Source organism: Schistocerca gregaria, chromosome 5 (genome assembly GCF_023897955.1).
Source record: "Schistocerca gregaria isolate iqSchGreg1 chromosome 5, iqSchGreg1.2, whole genome shotgun sequence".
Classification (NCBI taxonomy): Eukaryota; Metazoa; Arthropoda; class Insecta; order Orthoptera; family Acrididae; genus Schistocerca; species Schistocerca gregaria.
In genome coordinates this window covers 243,349,593-243,369,652 of record NC_064924.1, presented here as the reverse complement: position 1 = coordinate 243,369,652, position 20,060 = coordinate 243,349,593, and the positions used below count along the sequence as shown (strand labels likewise).

Sequence of the window (20,060 nt, the reverse complement as noted above, 5' to 3'; positions counted from 1 at the left end):
AATGCTCCCACTGAAACTCACAGCAACCTGGTTTCAACTTATCCAAATCCTGTCTCCTTAATTTTCTACTGTTTCATAACCTGTAAATTAGGTTCAGAGTCTACATCTGCCCCAGGAAATGGCTTACAGTTTAAAGTGTGATTCCAAAATCACCATTATGTAATCAATGTGGAACATTTCAGTGGTATGTATACAAGCTTCTTTCTTGATTCTTGAACCAAGTGGGAGAGATGATCAGAGTATCCCCTATGCAAAATTTTACGAGTCCTCTTTCATCTGTTACCTGCCGTCCATGTTTTCCTAATATGTTTCCTTGTCTTCCTTTTCCTACTACCGAGTTCACCTTGCATCACAATTAAATTTTTATCCCTTTAACTATGTGTGGAGTATTCTTCATCTTACCACATATTCTTTCTAACTCTTAATTGCCTGCATAACTATTTAACACACAAATGTGTACCACTGTGGGATGTTGGCTTCAAGTCTACCTTAGCTACAATAAAGCATTCACTATGCTGTTTGTAGCAGCTTATCTGCATTTCTATTTTCTTAGTCATTATTAGACCTATTACTGTTTTTGTTGATAATGCTGTACTGGTGGTAACCACCCTGGACACCCTAGCACATCAGTTACTGATGACTAAGTGGAAGAAGGAAAGAAAATGGTTCAGGACAATCACCATCAGAGAGGTTGGTGGTGATGTCAGCATATCCTTTGGCTCATTCCAACCTATCAATTTTTTTTTTAAATTATGTAACATGTTGTAGCAAAATTTGTTCTGAAATATTTGAAATTTGACCAAAAACAATATCTCATAGACACCATCCAGGAATTGCTGAACAAAGTCAATAACGATCCAGAGCTTCTAAAGAAGGTTGTAAAAAGTGACAAAACATGGGTATGCATGTATGAGGTCGAAACCAAGGCCCAGTCGTCCCAATGGAAACTACCTGAAGATTCAAGACCTAAATAAATTCACAAATTCAATCACATGTGAAAGTTCTTCTCACTGTTTTCTTCAGTTACAATTGTACCATGAATTCCTGCCTTTTCGTTGTACGGTCAGTAAGGAATACTACTTGGAAGATATGTGCAGTTTGTGAGAAGCAATTCAAAGAAAGCAACCAGAATTGTGGGAGAACCACTTGTGGAAATTGCATCACGATACTTCTCCCACTCGCACCTCATTACTTGTTCGTGATTTTTTGACTAAAAAGAAAATCATTATGTAGCCACAGCCACTGTATTTTCTGGACATGCCTCCCTGTGACTTCTTTCTATTGCCAAGGCTGAATAGAACCATGAAATGACGTCGCTTTGCCACCATTGCTGAGATGAAAACAGAATTGCCGAATGAACTGAACACTGTAACAAAAAGTGAGATCCAGAAGTGCTTCCAAATCGGAAAAAGCACTGGCACAAGTGTATTATATCTGAGGAGAATTACTTTGAAGGGGGCAAAGTTGATGTTGATGAATAAATCAAGATAATTTAAGAAAAACAAAAATTGCTGTTACTTTTTGATCACCGACTGTGCTATCCCTACCCTGGTTGCAGCCATATTTTATCCTATCAGAGGCAAGCCTACCATTTCATATATTAGCCTTTTGTGTAAGTATGACTTCCAACCAGCTGTCTATCTGAGTAAATTGCCACTGCCAAACTCTGGCATCTCTCTTGTAAAGTCCCACCTCCATCAGGGATACATATCCCCAAGGAGATGTCTTGAGAAACAAAAATTGTGGCTTAAATGATCTGCTAATGTTACATTTCTTAGAAATTTTTAACCAAATAAATGAAAGGCATAAATTATTATTATTATTATTATTTGTGCAGAAAGTGATCCTCTTGTGGTGTTCGTCATTTCTCTGAGATTGTTGAAAAATTTATGTATCACCTATTTTACTACAAATTATCTTTATAAAACAGCAATAAATGTGTGAGTTACTATGAGTACTGTGCTCCACATTTATTTTTGCAGCTTAATTATTGACTTTCTTTTCTTGGCAGGTGAAATGGCAGAAATCTTTAAAGCTTCATAGTGCTAAATACCAAAACTTCTGTATGTGTGAAAGAAAGTTAAGCAACTACATAGGTCAAACATCTCGTATTTTGCATTTCTCACATGGACTAAATATATTGCTGTTATGAGTTTGAGTTAAAGATATCAAGGCTGGATTGTGTCAGTTGCACTAGTATGATATGTATATTCTGAGAAGTATTGTCAGTGTCCTCAACTATTAGGGAATTAAAGTATCTCGTGCAAATATTAGACCTGATGTTTATTTACTTCTACATTACTTACACTATTAAATGTATTAATTTGAAAGAGGTAATTTCATTAATAATGGAGAGAGTTCCATGTTGTGTAATAATTATCCAAGTTCAAAGATCCCTTCACTATTTCCCCCTCAGTAAAGTGTCATAGCACTGTCAATGGAAATCTGAGCTACCTACACTCCATATGAGTAGAAAATGTGTGTGTGTGTGTGTGTGTGTGTGTGTGTGTGTGTGTGTGTGTGTGTGTGTGTGTGTGTGTGTGTGTGTGTGTAGCTGATTGAAACTGTTATTTAATAACATTATGAAGGTAAGTATGAAGCTCCTTTTAAGTTTTAAACTAAGGAAATTCATTGTGTTAAATGATGGTGTGTGAAGATGATGGTGAAGGCAATGTGAAGTTATGGTGTAGACATTTATTTCTCTAAAAACTGATACTTCAGTAAGCTACGAAGAGAGATTATTTTTACAACATTGCTTTTTCTCACTGCCAGAAAAATGACTTCTGGTGCTAAATTAAAGGATTTGCAAAGCACCAAAGAAAAAACCTGACGAATGCTGAGGAATACAGTAAATGACTCCATTTAAATATGCAGCATCCAAATCCACATATTGCAGAAATATTCGTAATGAGAAAGAAGCAACATTTGTCTTTGATTCTCATGTGTAGGCATTAATCATTTGAACCACAGTAAGGGTATTTGCAATCTGTGTGTATATAGGTTACAATTTTTGCACCAGTAGATATGCAGAACTTAGGAGATAAGTCATGGATGTTTGCAAGGAAAGAGATTTAAATACACAGGTCCTTTTTCAGTCCCTGTCCCTCCCCCATCTTTAACATGACAAGGGTAGTTCCTTGAAAGGTACTCCAGAAAATTTAGAACGTATTTAGAAGTTGTTTTATATTTAAAATTGCTAAACATTTTATAATGCTTAAAGTTTTAATATTAAGAGCTCAATTAAACCATATACTAATAGGATAAGAGTCTCATTTCATAATAATACTTTAGGTGCTTGCTTTAATTTTTTTCTTTGTTTGAAATGAATTGCAGTGTTCTCTTTGTAAACAAAGCCATTTACAAGCACACGTATTTCCAGGTGGATGTATTTGCCAATGACATAATTATAATTCCTGTTCATCTTGGTGTCCATTGGTGCATGGCTGCAATAAACTTCAAGAAAAAGATGATATGTTATTATGATAGTATGGGTGGCAACAATGATGTTTGTTTGCAGGTAAGTCACTTCATATTTATTTATTTTTTTATTTTTTATTTTTCCGAACTGCAAGAATCTTGACAATTCATTAAACATGTAAGAAAAGATTAAAATTGTGCACAAGACTACAAACCATTCTCTCTCCAACAGAATTTGTTGGCGTGAAGGAGAGCTTTTGAGCAAGCGATTGACTCTCTTTTTCAGAAAAACACTGCTATTTTAGCTTTAAATATATGTAGATGCTCATATTCAGATTTGTTGTTATGTTGGAGTTCTGAATGGCTGGACCTTTAAATACAAGGTGGGTTCCATAAGCAATGTAATGAATTTTTTCCTGCTGCAACAATGAACTGCAAGACGTTGTAACCTGTTGAATTAGGTGGAGGTGGGTGTTAGCTTCAAATTGTACCCAGTCTCGGTCACCTTCAAGCTGCCTGATAATTAGGATGTGCATTCCCATGAACCCCATTTTGAGATTATGTAACGTGGAGAGGTAACATAATGTGGCATGATTGATCGTTCCATGTCATCAAATTTACGTTGAACTTGGGAAGTCTGCTGTTGAAATGTCTGAGTTCATTCAGCAGGCTGTTGTGAATAGTTGCTTGTAAATATCACTAGTTCTTCAATGGCACAACTTATTCAAGAAGGGCCTAGAGGAAGTCACCAATGAACGCCAAGGTGGATGAATACAAACTGGAGACAAAAAGGCAGTATTCAGAGTCACACACCCTAGCACTGTCCTGTCCCAGGATGGCGTGCTTGATGAAGTTATAATATGACTATCTGGTGTGCTACATTACGAAAATGCTGCCTCTCTGTACCCCAAGAAGTTAATGATACATTTATTTTAATTGGTAATGCTTTCAGGAAGTGGATAATTATGGGCTGGATTAAGAACAGTCATTGTTAACAGATTATGAACTAAGTGACTTATTGCTGAAAACATTGCCCCATTCGGCACACTTTAAAAACACTCAGTTTAACAATATTCGACATGCCATTATCCGACATTCATTGAGACACTGAAATCTCAAAGCAAACTAAACGTGGCACAAATAATCATATCAAAGCAAACTAGCAAGTACATCTGACCAAGACCGGTATGTACTTCATATCAACCCAACTCAACTCAACTCAACACTATCGACGAGTGCTATGCTAAATGCTTACATCAAGCAACAACTGTTGCACACTACCCAGGACACTGACATGGGAGGATATGTTGTTGTTGTGGTTTTCAGTCCTGAGACTGGTTTGATGCAGCTCTCCATGCTACTCTGCCCTGTGCAAGCTTCTTCATCTCCCAGTACCTACTGCAACCTACGTTCTTCTGAATCTGCGTACTGTATTCATCTCGTGGTCTCCCTCTACGATTTTTACCCTCCACGCTGCCCTCCAATACTAAATTGGTGATCCCTTCATGCCTCAGAACATGTCCTACCAACCGATCCCTTCTTCTGGTCAAGTTGTGCCACAAACTTCTCTTCCCCCCAATCCTATTCAATACTTCCTCATTAGTTATGTGATCTACCCATCTAATCTGAAGCATTCTTCTGTAGCACCACATTTCGAAAGCTTCTATTCTCTTCTTGTCCAAACTGTTTATCGTCCATGTTTCGCTTCCATACATGGCTACACTTCATACAAATACTTTCAGAAATGACTTCCTGACACTTAAATCTGTACTCGATGTTAACAAATTTCTCTTTTTCAGAAACACTTTCCTTGCCATTGCCAGTGTACATTTTATATCCTCCCTACTTCGACCACCATCAGTTATTTTGCTCCCCAAATAGCAAAACTCCTTTACTACTTCAAGTGTCTCATTTCCTAATCTAATTCCTTCAGCATCACCCGACTTAATTTGACTACATTCCATTATCCTCGTTTTGCTTTTGTTGATGTTCATTTTATATCCTCCTTTCAAGACACTATCCATTCCGTTCAACTGCTCTTCCAAGTCCTTTGCTGTCTCTGACAGAATTATGATGTCATCGGCGAACCTCAGAGTTTTTATTTCTTCACCATGGATTTTAATACCTACTCCAAATTTTTCTTTTGTTTCCTTTACTGCTTGCTCAATATACAGATTGAATAACATCGGGGAGAGACTACAACCCTGTCTCACTCCTTTCCCAACCACTGCTTCCCTTTCATGCCCCTCGACTCTTATTACTGCCATCTGGTTTCTGTACAAATTGTAAATAGCCTTTCGCTCCCTGTATTTTACCCCTGCCACCTTCAGAATTTGAAAGAGAGTATTCCAGTCAACATTGTCAAAAGCTTTCTCTAAGTCTACAAATGCTAGAAACGAAGGTTTGCCTTTTCTTAATCTTTCTTCTAAGATAAGTCGTAGGGTGAGTATTGCCTCACGTGTTCCAACATTTCTACGGAAGCCAAACTGATCTTCCCCGAGGTCGGCTTCTACTAGTTTTTCTGTAAAGAATTCGTGTTAGTATTTTGCAGCTGTGACTTATTAAACTGATAGTTCGGTAATTTTCACATCTGTCAACACCTGCTTTCTTTAGGATTGGAATTATTATATTCTTCTTGAAGTCTGAGGGTATTTCGCCTGTCTCATACATCTTGCTCACCAGATGGTAGAGTTTTGTAAGGACTGGCTCTCCCGAGGCCGTCGGTAGTTCCAATGGCATGTTGTCTACTCCGGGGGCCTTTCAGTGCTTCAGGTCTTTCAGTGCTCTGTCAAACTCTTCACACAGTATTCTATCTCCCATTTCATCTTCATCTACATCCTCATCCAATTCCTTATATTGTCCTCATGTACATCGCCCTTGTATAGACCCTCTATATATTCCTTCCACCTTTGCTTTCTCTTCTTTGCTTAGAACTGGGTTTCCATCTGAGCTCTTGATGTTGATACAAGTGGTTCTCTTTTCTCCAAAGGTCTCTTTAATTTTCCTGTATGCAGTATCTATCTTACCCCTAGTGAGACAAGCCTCTACATCCTTACATTTGTCCTCTAGCCATCCCTGCTTAGCCAGTTTGCACTTCCTGTCGATCTCATTTTTGAGACGTCTGTATTCCTTTTTGCCTGCTTCATTTACAGCATTTTTATATTTTCTCCTTTCATCAATTAAATTCAATATTTCTTCTGTCACCCAAGGATTTCTACTAGCCCTCGTCTTTTTACCTACTTGATCCTCTGCTGCCTTCACTAGTTCATCCCTCAAAGCTACCCATTCTTCTTCTATTGTATTTCTTTCCCCCATTCCTGTCAGTTGTTCCCTTATGCTCTCCCTGAAACTGTGTACAACCTCTAGTTTAGTCAGTTTATCGAGGTCCCATCTCCTTAAATTCCCACCTTTTTGCAGTTTCTTCAGTTTTAATCTACAGTTCATAACCAATAGATTGTGGTCAGAGTCCACATCTGCCCCAGGAAATGTCTTACAATTTAAAACGTGGTTCCTAAATCTGTCTTACAATTATATAATCTATCTGATACTAATATCTCCAGAATTCTTCTATGTATACAACCTTCTTTGATGTGATTACATAAATACATTAAAATTTGAAATATTCAGGTGTACACATTTTACATTGCATTATTGTATTGTACTTGTTCATTGAGGTCATGGGTACTCTGCTTTGTAAAGCAACTGACTGACACTGTAAATTTGTCAAACAAAATTGAACACTTGCATTGTTTATATGTTCCTCATGGCTCAGTTGATAAACACTCAGCTCTCTTCGTGCCTGCCATGGGGAGATGATTTGTACAGTGTGCTATAGTGCGATACCGGATTGGGGGTCAGGGACTAGTGTGCTGGTTGGTGGAAAGCTAACCAGCTGTTGGTCTTACATTTTGCAACATAGTATTGCTTCCATGAATTACTTTTCTGCATTTTTGATGTCATGATGACAGTGTCATATGCGAGGACCTAGTGGAAACAATGAGAGAGCAGACAGCAATATCACGCTGAAACAAGACTTTCACCACTGTGTCAAAAAATAATCAGTCATATGCAAGTTAGCTTCAAACATTATCGTGACTTAGCTTTTAAGGACAGCATCATGCAGCCTACCACATATTGCCATTCCTAAGAAACAATTTTCACACACACCCAAAATATGATTGTACATTACTTCACTATTAGTTACAATTTGTTAAACGAATCACAGACAGCATGCTTAACCAGTTCCCTATACTAAATTGCTGGGAAATATACTCGGCCAGTCTATCACATCGTAATGCAAGAACAATATTACAGCACTATTAATTTTCATTCTCTTCCAGATGATGATGGTGGTGGTGGTGATGATGATGCTATTACTATTTTATGTTCTCCTCATGATGAAGTCCAAAATATTTTTTGTCATTAAGTTTTGCTAACTCAAGAGAATTTGGGTACACTACCTTCTGAATTCTAAATGGACCCAGCAAATAATGCAGAAATTTTATAATTTTGTCCATTGCCACTGAAGGTTGAAATGAAATGTGGTTGCATCAGTCCATAACCTATGCATTTGTACACAATGGGTCTCACTGAACAATTGTGTCTTAATTTCCTCACTACTGCCATCTTCATCATCTGCTTCAAGACTATTTGCTATCTCTCTTTGGTGGTTAATTCAGTTTGTGATGGAAAATTAATAATCTCATTGAAAATATTGTCATCTTTTTTGCTCTGTAAAACTGTAGAGGTTTGCAGACCAGTAGTATCAAGAGAGAAACTATTCATCACAGGTTCAAGATTGGACAACTTATTAATCCATTTCACATGTTTCTTTCCACATTACGTTTGGAGTTATCTTCTTCCTTTATAAGCTTAGCTGGATTGGGTGCTGGTTGGTACATAGACGTGGCAATGTTATATATTTTTTTCTGTTGCATATTTTCCTCTTCCGTGAATGAGTTCCATAATGCAGAACAAATTGTGGGCAATTATCCAACAGGATAATTTGTGATCCACTGGTATTTAGAAAATAGTCATCTCTCGGTTTTGTAATTATACTTTGTTGTTACTTTTTCTCAGCAGAAAAAATTGAACAAATTTTGAAAATAATTCCACCACTACCAAGATTAGCAAGAAATTCCCACAAGTATAATCTTTCATACTTGCTGAGACATTTTATTAAAGATCAAAGATCACTTGTTTCTGAAGTTGTAAACATTTCTTTGGATATTATGTTGTGGTGTGCAAAGCCTCCAGGATCCTGAGTGTAAGACTGTTCTATGGTATAAAACATCTTTATAAATTAATTAATATTTCTGAATTTTACTCTCAGCCTCATGCTGGCGCATTGTTTTAATCATTTTTAGCATCTCATCTACTTCATCTCTGCTTTGATATTGTGTAGAAATCTGCAATTTTTGCCTCTCCATCCTCTATCTTCATAAAATTAATCTTGACCTTCTTTACATGCGAGGTCTTGAGGCAAACATCATTTTTAAGTGTTGCTGAAGACATGACAAAGTGTGAGGTACCACATTCATTTCACCCGGCATGAATTGTATCTCAAAATGGAATTCTTGAAAGGAGAAGACCCACCTAAAAAGACAACTGCGTGTTAATTTACATTGGAGGAAGGAAATGCCTTATGATTGCTCCATGTGAAAGTGCGCCATCCAGATGGAACCAGTGGAAGCCCCAAACAATTGTGTGATATATCTCACTTGCTCATAGCGTATTTATTTACCCATACTGACAAAATAGAACTTGATAATGTGGTCATTGCCCCTGACCATTTTCTATGGGTATCAAGTCAAATGCCAATAGTATCCACACAAACAGAAAAATGGTTGAAGTTATTTTTTGCAAGTTGGTACCTGAAAATTTTGAACTGCTTCCAGTTTCTTTGAATCTGGCTTAATTCCTGCTTGAGAGATGATATGTCTCAAGAAAGGTATCGCCTTCCTTGCAAATTCAGATTTTTACAGATAGAATGTGACTCCAACCACTCCAAGTATGTTATCTTTTGCGTCTAATGCTCTTACCATGATGCAGACACTGTTAAAACACAACATACACAAGTATGTAGTGTAAAAGTTCATCCTCAAGAATCTCGTTCATAGCTCGAACAAATGCTGCTGATGAAACATTTAAATTGAACAGAATTGAAGTGGTAACAATGGTCAAGGTGCAAGAATGTAGTGAATATTTGACTACCTTCCTCCAGCTGGTGCTGTTAATGACTACTTGCCATATATAAACTTCTAAGGTAACAAGCAGCAACAAACCTCTGCAAAATTTCTTCTGTATTTTTGAACTGATCCTGCTGAGGCAGAGTGACATGATTGATAACTCAAGCATCCAAAACAAATCTGACTGGCCCATCCTTTTTAATTACTAGATTATCAGATTTCAGTATTCAATATATGACCTCTCAATTATATCATTTTCTGTCATTTGTTTTATCTCCTTCTCTACAGCTTCTCTTCTAGCTTGCAGCATCCAGTGCAATATCATTTTGAACAGTTCTTGCAGTTGCACCATAATTTGCCTTGGAGTCCCTTCATCAGTCCAGATTTACTTGAAAATACTTTGGCATGTATAAAATAATTTCTTCCTGAAACAATGTGGGCAAATTACTCAACATATCGATTTTTCCTGAATTTTTGACTTCATGAATTTCTTTCTCTCCTCCTATGGACACATTGTCCTTCATATGTATTGGTGCTTTGATTCAGTCATCTATCTTCTTCTTGATAAACCTAATTCGTAACCTTACAGACCCTTCTTATTTTTTTCTGAATTAAATTTGTAAATTTGTCTCACCACAAATACTTACACATCATCTTGCAAAATAAATCGTACAGCTTCTTTCTTGCAGCCAATCATTACCAAAAATTCGTGCCACAGTCAAAAAATCTATAACCAACACAGTCTCTTTCGTGAGTATGTGCTTAGCCATGAAGCCTGGCCCTTGCAGCTCTTCTTTTCTTTCCATGCTACAAGTCTGTCCTTCTACTGTTCTTCTCATTGCCCCCTCCCTCCCTCCCTCCCCCTGCCTTTCCATTGGATGGTCTGCATGGTGCTGATTATGCTTGGATTTGGTTTATGTTTTAGGACACTCAATTTTCTTTTTTCTAGCACTTCTAACAAATTTTCACTCTTCAGTATATAGTCCCCATTGTTGGGCTTGGCTTATCACCCCTATGCCAAGGAGTATGTGCCCATGGTGCCTGAGGCCTGGCAACTTCAGGCAACAGGCTATGGCTGGGTGGCACCCATAGGAGAGTGACAGTTTGGAGTGGGTGACACCAAGGTGGATGGTGAGGAAATTAAGCAGCTCAAACTTTCATCTGCTGGTGGCTGCATGGCCCCAGCAATCTCTTCAGAAGGAAAGAACTATTACAATGTGGAGAGAGAAATCACCCCAAAGTGGTTCATTTCCTGGCTACTGTACACCGCTGGAGGAGAGGAGAGCTAAGAGACACGGGAAGAAATACTCCTCACAATACTTAGCTTGCTCTACAATGAACAGGATTCCTTTTTCACCACAAAACTGGTACACTTTGTTGAATGCCTTGAAGACCAGTTTGGGGAGGCAGCAGCAGGTTGGAAAATGAAAAGTGGTTCAGTACTGATTAAGGCAGTGGTTGCTGCTCACTGTGACAAGCTGGATGACATTTCCATAACTATCACCCCCTATAACAGCCTCAGTGTGGTACAGGTATCATCATCCACTTGGATTTTTAACAAAATTATTTATTACACAATCACTCATGGGGAAACAACATAACAACACTAATACTCCTCTTTACAGTTCAGTGATGAGTTGCATGCTTATTTAGATTGACAGTGTGTACCTTTTGTGTGTCATGTTAAGTAGGAACCAAAGAACAATAGGGGTGATACTCAGGCTTTCATCTTGGACTTTCAAGATGACTCATTGCTTGAAAAGGTCAAGGTGATGGTGTGTCAGTGTGTTGTGAAACTGTTTGTTCCCCCTCTGTAGTGGTGCTTCAAATTGATGGCATTTGTGTACATGTCCTTATTTTATCCTATCTGTAGGGATTGTGCATGTCAGTTGCTTAAGTACACTCCTTGTGCCCCTCCCCCCGTCTGCGTCATCTGCTGGGAGCACCATTCCCCCTGTTCATCAGACTGCACCACGTTTCAAAGAGGAAAGGAAATGTAAGAATATTACAAGACCCCTGATCGGCTCAGACTAAGAAGAAATATGATCATTTGCATCGGTGCCCATATGACAGTGATGCTTACTGTGGCAATGTCAATGACGTCCTCCCCAGCAGCAGTGCCCTTGCCCTTTGTGTCTTCTACATCAGGCCCTGGGGCCAGTTAAATACACCTGCTCCTTTGGTGATTGTGGGCCATCCTACTGTTTCCCCCACACCCCCTTTGAGAGCATCAACTTCCCAACTGATGGGGATGTCGATCCCCAACCCCCACCTGAAGAAGCAACTCTCTCCTCCAGCACCTCTCACGAGGAAGAGATCCCTTAGGTCACTCCCCTCCCGGGACCCTTCCGATCTGCTGTTAGATACCAGTCATTGGCTGAAGGAGCCACAGATCGCTTAGTGCTTCTCTTCTATACCTTAAACTAGGGCAGAGAAGCCTTCTTGAACACTGTAATCATTCAAGCAGAAGAGGGAAAAGAAGGATACCTCCAAACCTTAGGAGGTTCCGGTGCCCCCCACACTGGTGAAACCCACAGATTCTGCATCTGTAGCTGAGTAGTAGTTCCCAGTGGCACCTGTGGTACTGGATCCCATCACATGACCTTATTCAGAACCAGTGTGTATTGATGCCGTATCCTTGCAAATGGTTGCAGCAATTGACCCTTGGGCATGACCTGCCTCATTGGTCCTTTCTCACCCTCACAGGATACTGATAGTGTGATTCTCCAATAGAACTGTTGAATTTTTTTTGCGCCATCTGGCTGAGCTATGACATCTCTTATGCATTTCCCATACTTTATGCATTGCCCTCCAGGAAACTTCGTTCCCTGCTTTGCAAACCCCTACCCTCTATGGCTATTTCGGCTATTTTAAGAATCAAGCCGACTCTCACATGCCACTGGCTGGAGTTCCCACTTACCACTCAACTTTGTCTGCAGCAAACATGTGCCACTATATACAATTTTGGAGGCTGTGGCTGTTCTTGCAAAGATGTTTGGATTTTCCTCTCTGTGTCTTCCTCTTGATGATGAAGTGCCTCAGATTGCCTAGTCTGCACAGATTTCTCTGCCCCCCCCCCCCCCCCCCCCCAATGTCTCCCACTCCTTTCCATTTTGGGTGATTTCAGTGCCCACAACCATTTGTGTGGTGATACAATAACCACTGACTGTGGCAAAGTTATCAAAACTCTGCTCACAGAGCTCAATCTCTGTCTTTAGAATACCGGCACCTCCACATAACATGGATATCATTCAGCCATTGATCTTTTGCTTTGCAGCTTTAGTCTTCTCCTCTCCATTAGAAATCGTAAACGAACTCCTAAGTTCTGTGATGTCATCTCCAAACTTGCCATCTCTGTGTTCCCATGGACTCTGCTCATAAGTCTCTAATGCTGCCCACTTGTCGCCTGAGTCAGTTGTCAGGTATAAGTGGACACGACTCATTCGAAAGGAGAGTGAGTACATGAGTTTGGAACTATAATCATGGACTCACAGCATTCTCACTACATACACAACCGATTTGAAAGAAGTTTGTGCCATTAAACTGTAAATCCTATTCATTTATTTCACACAATCACGATTTCAGCTTGACAGTCATTCTCAAGTGTAAGTTGTAAAGTCACAAAATGTTTTAGCTACTTAAATGGATGTGATAACTTCTATGCCATTATAATGGCTGATGGGTTATCAGTGAATATTGTTCTGTTGGTACATACATTTATATAGATAAAACTTGTTCGAAGACTGCTGTCAACTTTTCATATCTATTCAGAGAATGCCTCCAAGAATCACTTTAACATATACACACTTTCGAAGTGTTACAAAGTCTTGTAACAATAGTACAAGAAAACATGACATGAGGATTAACTGCAATCTGTAAATGGTGATTAATTATTAAAAGAATTTGCAGATATGAATGATAAACTACGTAACTCATTCTTAGCACTTAAACACTAGTTGCCATGACCAAAGAAATAGTACACTTTCTTGTCGCAGGGATGTAACGGTAACACTGCTCTGTAGCCTGTTTTTGTTTGATGCAGCAGATATTTTCTCTTGGTGTAGGTCGAATGAACAAGATTACAGCCATTTTTTTAAAATTTTTAATTTTTAAATGAAACTTGTATGTATTTTGTCTTAAGTGTGGACTTAAGTGTGAAACTTATTCCAGTTTTCACTCTTTCTCTAATAGAATACATTTGCAATTGTATACTTGGATCAATTAATTTTCGGCTTACTCTTCTTCACACTCTCATATAACACAGCTTCATTAAAGGACATTTGATCCAACGGTCGATCATTGTGCCTTGTCAGCACCCCTGAACAGTACCAAGATCAGGTACTCATGTTCTGCACTTACAATAAGTTAGAACTATACTTACACTCCTGCAGGCTTCTGTAAGAGAGGATCAGTCAATGGGTATGAAGTGGCTGTGTGGCACGGTTTTCGGGCATGTGATGCAGATCTATAGCATGAAAGAAAGGAAGCCTGTTAGCACTGGTGGAACAGTGGTGTTTCGTTTTCTGGAGAACCGGACATGAGGCTTGTACTTGCTCTGTTTCTGATCTCTACTCTCCATATATTGGACAGTCCACCTGATGGCCTTTCAACAGTGCTGACTGAGATACTTTTGCCTCTACTGTTGCACACAGCAGTCCATCTATTGAGGCTGTCAGTCTTAGCACTCCACCATATTGAGGTCGTGACTGTAGCATTCCTCCTTGTTGATGCATCGATGTGGTTGTCCAGAGCACAACTGCAGCCTTTTTAGTAGCAGCAGATTTAGTGGTCCCCTATTCGTCTGCATCCTCTGTCAGAAGATGGAACCATGGTGGACTTAAGAAAGGTCTGTGTCAATTACATATCACAGGAAGGCTCTCCAACAACAAAAGAGACATTGATCGATGGAGAACCTCATTGCTTGTAAATGGCCCTGTGTCTGGGACCACAACCTAATAAAAGACAGCAGCAAGAATGCTGGGAATGGTATGTTATTACTGTTGGATCACGTACCCCTCCTTTGCAGGTTTGGGCAAAGGGTCAGTGCCTCTATACACACCAGTCCAACGGAGGTGTACCTGGTAAAATACTTAGTCAAAATACAATAAACATAACTTTTGGAAATGAATGTAAAAACCTACCCTAATGTTGTAAAAGTGACAGCATATTATCATTTTTGGGATCAGCTTACTTATGGAAGACAGTGTTTTCAACATGAACATAGTGAAATCTAGGTGTAGGAATAAACTGACTGATCCTCATCTTTCAGGCTGTTTTAAGTTTGACTTTGATAAATCATTCATCAGATTATGACGAACTTGCCAGTGATATGCAAAGCCAAGTACCTCACTAAATTTTTTCTGCATTTGTGATGGTGTATATTTTAATTTCTTTTTTTTCTCCACATGTATAATATCTTTAAAATTGAGTAGTTGGCCTATAATGTCTGATGGAGATAAAATTCCCTTTTATTTATTTGGTGTAATTCAAATGGTTAATTTTGGCTATGGTGGTGGTTTGTGCATAAATCTCTAAGAATTTCTAAGTCAGTAGATCTCTAATTGAACTAAATTGCATATACTAGAGCTTGAGCCTAAAAAGGTTGGGCACTCCTGATCTAAAGCCATATAATTCTCCGTCTGAAACCAGGGAGAATTACCATCTGAATGGCAGCATAGCTTGATTGTCCAAGCACTGAAACCATGTATGTTGAGCCGGTAGCATTGTTGGTACCTTTAGCCTGGGAGTATTTTGGTTCCATCACAGGGTGTTTTTTGCAAAGGCCTTTCTATTGCTGACATTTTGGTCTGTCCGACATTTGCCAACTGGTCAGCTTTTGCCCAGTGTCAACACCTGTCTTTGTTGACTTGCAAAAGTCTTATGACACCAAGGAGTCATCACACCCTCGTTACCCTATATGTGTGGTTCTTGGCATCCTGTTCCTGATTTTTGTCTGGATTTTCTGTCAAACTGTACTTTCCAGGTTTACATTTATACTTACATCAGTACACGCCCCCTTCTGCCCCCCGCCTCCCCCTTGACAGAGAAGAGAATGAGGTCCTGCAGGGCTGTCAGTTGAGTGTCTCCCTTTTCCTAATGGCTAGCAGTAGCTGTGGGATGTACAGTGTCACACTGCCTGTATGCTGACGCTGTCCATCCACAACACAAACTCATCACTGACGGCCAGTTACTCAATGTGGTGGACACTTACACTTTCTCGGATTGTTATTTGTTGCCTGGTTGACGTTTTAACACCAGCTGGTGTGCAGATGACTCTACACTTCTGCAGCTTTATGAGGCTCTGATCTTGTACTATCTTGATTGTGGAAGTCTGTCATATAGCTCGGCATCACCTTCAGTATTGCACATGCTACCTGTAGTACATCATTGTGGGCTCTGATTTGTGACCGGTGCCTTTCAGACCAGCTCTGTGAACAGTGAACTAGCAGAGACTGCGGTCTCTCCACTACAGATCAGGTGCCAATAAATGATGCTCAGATATGCAACATACCTTCACTGCTTGTCTAAGCATTGGAACTACCGTGTCCTTATTCCTGGTAGGGACAGCCACCTCCTGCAACATAATCCTAGGACATGAGTTATAACTGCTGTTTACAAACAATGTTTCTGCTCTGAACTCCAACTTCTTTTACTGTCACCTCTTATTAGGGAGCAATCGTCTATGCCTCCGTGGTGCGTATCCTATCTTTGGACCTGTCTCAACCTGTCCTTTGGACTGAAGGACAGTGTTGACCCTATGGTTTTTCTCCGCCTGTTCCTGGCTGTCCTCCACAAATTTCCAGGTTTGAAAGTGGTATACACTGACACTTTATGATCAATGGGCAGACCAGTTTTGCCTATACATAGTGAACAATGCACCCTGCCAAACAGATGCACTATATTCACTGGAGAATTGGTGGTCATTGCACAAGCCATCAGTCATGTTTGTTCTTGCATCCACAGGACATTCTTAATCAGCAGTGTCTTCTTAAGTAGCCTAGGCTATCAACCGCTGTGATCCCCAATATCCACTGGTCATGATTTTCCAGGATCTCCTCTGTGTCCTTCCTGAAACTGAATGGTTGGTCATCTTTGTTTGAATCCCAGGGAATAAACTTACCAGGTGGCTGAGTTGGGTACCAGGATGTCGCCGTTGGAGTATGGTTTACAGGAATCGGAATTTCAGTCAACTCTGTACCATCAACTGTTGGAGGTGTGGAGCACACTCATGTGCCTTAGATTCTCCTAACAAACTGCGAGCAATAAAGTTGATGACATCCATGTGGCAGTCTTCTGTTCGCACTTCTTGCAGGAAATCTACCATTCTGTCAATTTTTCATTGGCCATACTTGCTGACCCATGGCCACATCCTACAGAATGAGGATCTAACTCACTGTCAGTGCAGTGTGTGTCTGATATGACCCACATACTACTAGGCAAAACCTTGACCCTTAACTACTATGCAAGAGTTTTTTTGTTTTTTGATACTTCAAACACCACTGTGAGGTGAAGTAGACTCTTCTGTGTACCTTCCTATTGGATGACAGGCTACATGTGCCTGGCATTGTTGTTGCAGTTTGTTTTATATTTTTGGGTCTTGAGAGGTCTCTCAGACACATCATAGTGTTTGCAAGGCGTGTTTTTGTTGAACGTTACTGTTTTTCCCTGGTGAGGTAAGCTAGACCTTCTATGCAATGTTTTCTGTGCAAGACAGATGTGGGTGTTAAAGAACACTTCAGTGAATTCTCAGATTAAGACTGTGATAACAGTGATAATGAACCTGATTTTCAGTATTTACTGACCACAATACTAGTTCGGAGAAGGAAACTGAAAGTGAAGAAAATGTGACAGGTGATGATGGTGGAGAACTGTACTTCTTTGGTAAGAACAGAAAAATGTTTTTGATGGAGAAAACAGAAGCCGCTGACATAAGATCAAGACAACTCAACATTGCCTTGCAGCTGCCTTGACTGCAACAGATTTCGAAAAGTCTCTGAAAAACTTGCTATTTTGCAGATATGAGCCTTAAATACAGAACTAATTTTTTGAAAAATGAAAAACATCAGCCTTTTGTTGTCCTTGTTTGAAGTGGAAAACAAGATACCCCTGTCAACTGTGTGCTGTGCTGATTTGGTTGGAGAATTGTAGGAGCGTCTGCATGAAATGCATGCGAGCTGAAAGCAATTAAAAGTTGATTCATGGTCTCAGAGGTATACATAGGGTAATTACTTTCTTCTTGCTTTTTAAAATAAAACATTTGCAAAATTTCTCCCTTGATAAAATCATGGAGTGAGAAAATAGCTTTAAGGCTGAAACAATGCATACTAAACTCAAAGCTGGTTTGTCATAACTGAAATGTGTTGTTTCCATACTGTTATGATGCAAATGTATAATACTATCTCCCTGTAATCTGTGAGTCATTAGAGGGGTAACTATTTGCTGTTATTTCACTGATACATAAAATAAAACAAACTACAAAATTTGCTGTATTTTGGTTTTCAAAGCATTTTAAATTCTGCATTGTTTAAAAAATCCGAATTTCCATAAAGTTTGTTTCCAAGAAGTGTAAAAAAACAACTGGAAGCCATGAAAATATATATTCACCAAAACAATCGTTTGATACATAAAGAATAAAAAGGCAGTCTGAGAGACCTCTCCATAGTAATTGTGTTCCTGTCAACATCCATAGTAGCTAAGCGTTCAACTTATTGACATGCTGCCTCCTTCGCTAGCAGATGACACCAAAGCAGCTGATCTGGTTTTGTGTGTTACACATGAAGGTGGTTTTTTCCCTCTTTGTGAGGTAGGACACATTGGCCTCATTGTTGCTGGAGAGATTGGAGGGGTGCTCTGTCACCTGCTCTGACCCATGGAGCCCATGGCTGCCCTTGCTTGGAGATCCAGCCTAACTCCTACCATTCCCACCTTTTTAATTCTTCTTGTTCTTTTACATCTGTTGTTGGTTTATTGTGTCACCATTGTTATTTTCTTTCCTGAGATCTTAAATATTTGTCTGTGTTGCTAGTTTTCTGATGGTAATGGTCAGTTGCAGTTGATGCAACTCCCACTGCATATCATGTCCTGGGTGCCTCCAGCTGCTTTCAACTCACCAACTTTCATCTTCGTACCGCTTCCTCACTCGACTGCTTCTGTGTTGTGGTATTATTGGTTCTTGTTTACAGTTGGGTTCCTTAGTATTTGTCTTCTATGTCCTTCCTCTCTGAGGGCCCTTCCTGGCTTGACACGTACATCATGAAGGGACTGATGACCTGATGACCTGTTAGCCCCATCAGTCCAATCCCATCTAAAACCTTATATCTAATGAGTGCCTCCCCAATAACAGCATCGGCTTTGTGATCATTTATGGTGACAACATACTGAGTATTTACTGGAAGTATGTGTGCCCCTTTCTCTTTCACAAAGGTGTTCATATAAATTCTTGGAGATCTCTGTAGCTTCATATCCAGAAGCCACAACTGCTGCAGTTTTATGGCCATTTGCGCCAAGTTCAGTTACTCAAAGCATCATCTATAGTGTGCAGATTTTCCCTCATTAGTTTAGCCTTAATGTCGTCAGTATCATATCTAACCATTTGAATTCTCAGATCTGATCTATTAAACTGTTCGCATGTTCCAGAGTGAGTCTCGTCTGCATACATTTTAGTTTACGAGCAGTCACTAATTTTGTGGGTGTCTGTCATCTGTATCCCAGTTTGTTGAATGATCCCAAAATCTTATATCTTGGTCCACTTACTGGTTCCATCTTGAGCAACCTACTGGTTCCATTTATCACTATCAGTTTCCTCCTCATCATTTCACATCTGATCATCATTGAGTACATAATTCACAAGTTTCACCTCTCTGTGCATCATTATACTGTAGTCTACTACCGTGTTACAGATTTACAAATTCCCTTGTGGGCACCAAAAATTATCTTGCTACATTGTGTAGCATCACCGAAAATGTTGATTGCTGTGTCTTGTATTTTGTTCCAGTTCATCAGGTATTCCTTCATTTTCAGTCTCCTCTAAACGATCAACTCAAACTGCTCATAGAAATCATCGAATGTCTGTGAGGCTAACTGTTTACTTACTTTCCATAGTAAATGCTTTATAATCATTATAATGAAATCATTGTTGCTGATGGGGATCATCCAAATTAGTACTTTGTTCCCAGTGTTTTTGAAGAGAGCTATGCATTGATCCTGCATGGCTTTTGTAATTGCGCATTAAAAATAATTTCTCTTCGGAGCTTCATTGTTTCTTTTGTGACCAGTACTTGTGGAGAAATGCAGTTTCGAAGTCTGCAAATGTTGTGTACTGATTGGACACTTGGTTTCCCAGTGCTCTAGCTCCTGCACTCATGTGCTGTTCATAAATAGAAGTCCTTTCAGACTCGTTCTGAATTCTTGTGAAATATGTTAAAATTGTTTCATGAAATCCATTGGATGTAATTG

The 20,060-nt window shown here is 39.5% G+C and overlaps 1 protein-coding gene across 3 annotated transcripts in view; it reads left to right on the top strand.

Annotated features, from left to right (window-relative positions):
- LOC126273194 (sentrin-specific protease 1-like) overlaps positions 1-20,060 on the top strand; it is a 185,779-nt gene that overhangs the window by 139,663 nt on the left and 26,056 nt on the right. For all 3 annotated transcript variants that reach the window (XM_049976719.1, XM_049976720.1, XM_049976721.1), the window contains one exon: positions 3,380-3,517. In XM_049976719.1, coding sequence (XP_049832676.1) covers positions 3,380-3,517 — 138 coding nt within the window. The remainder of the gene's footprint in view (positions 1-3,379; positions 3,518-20,060) is intronic.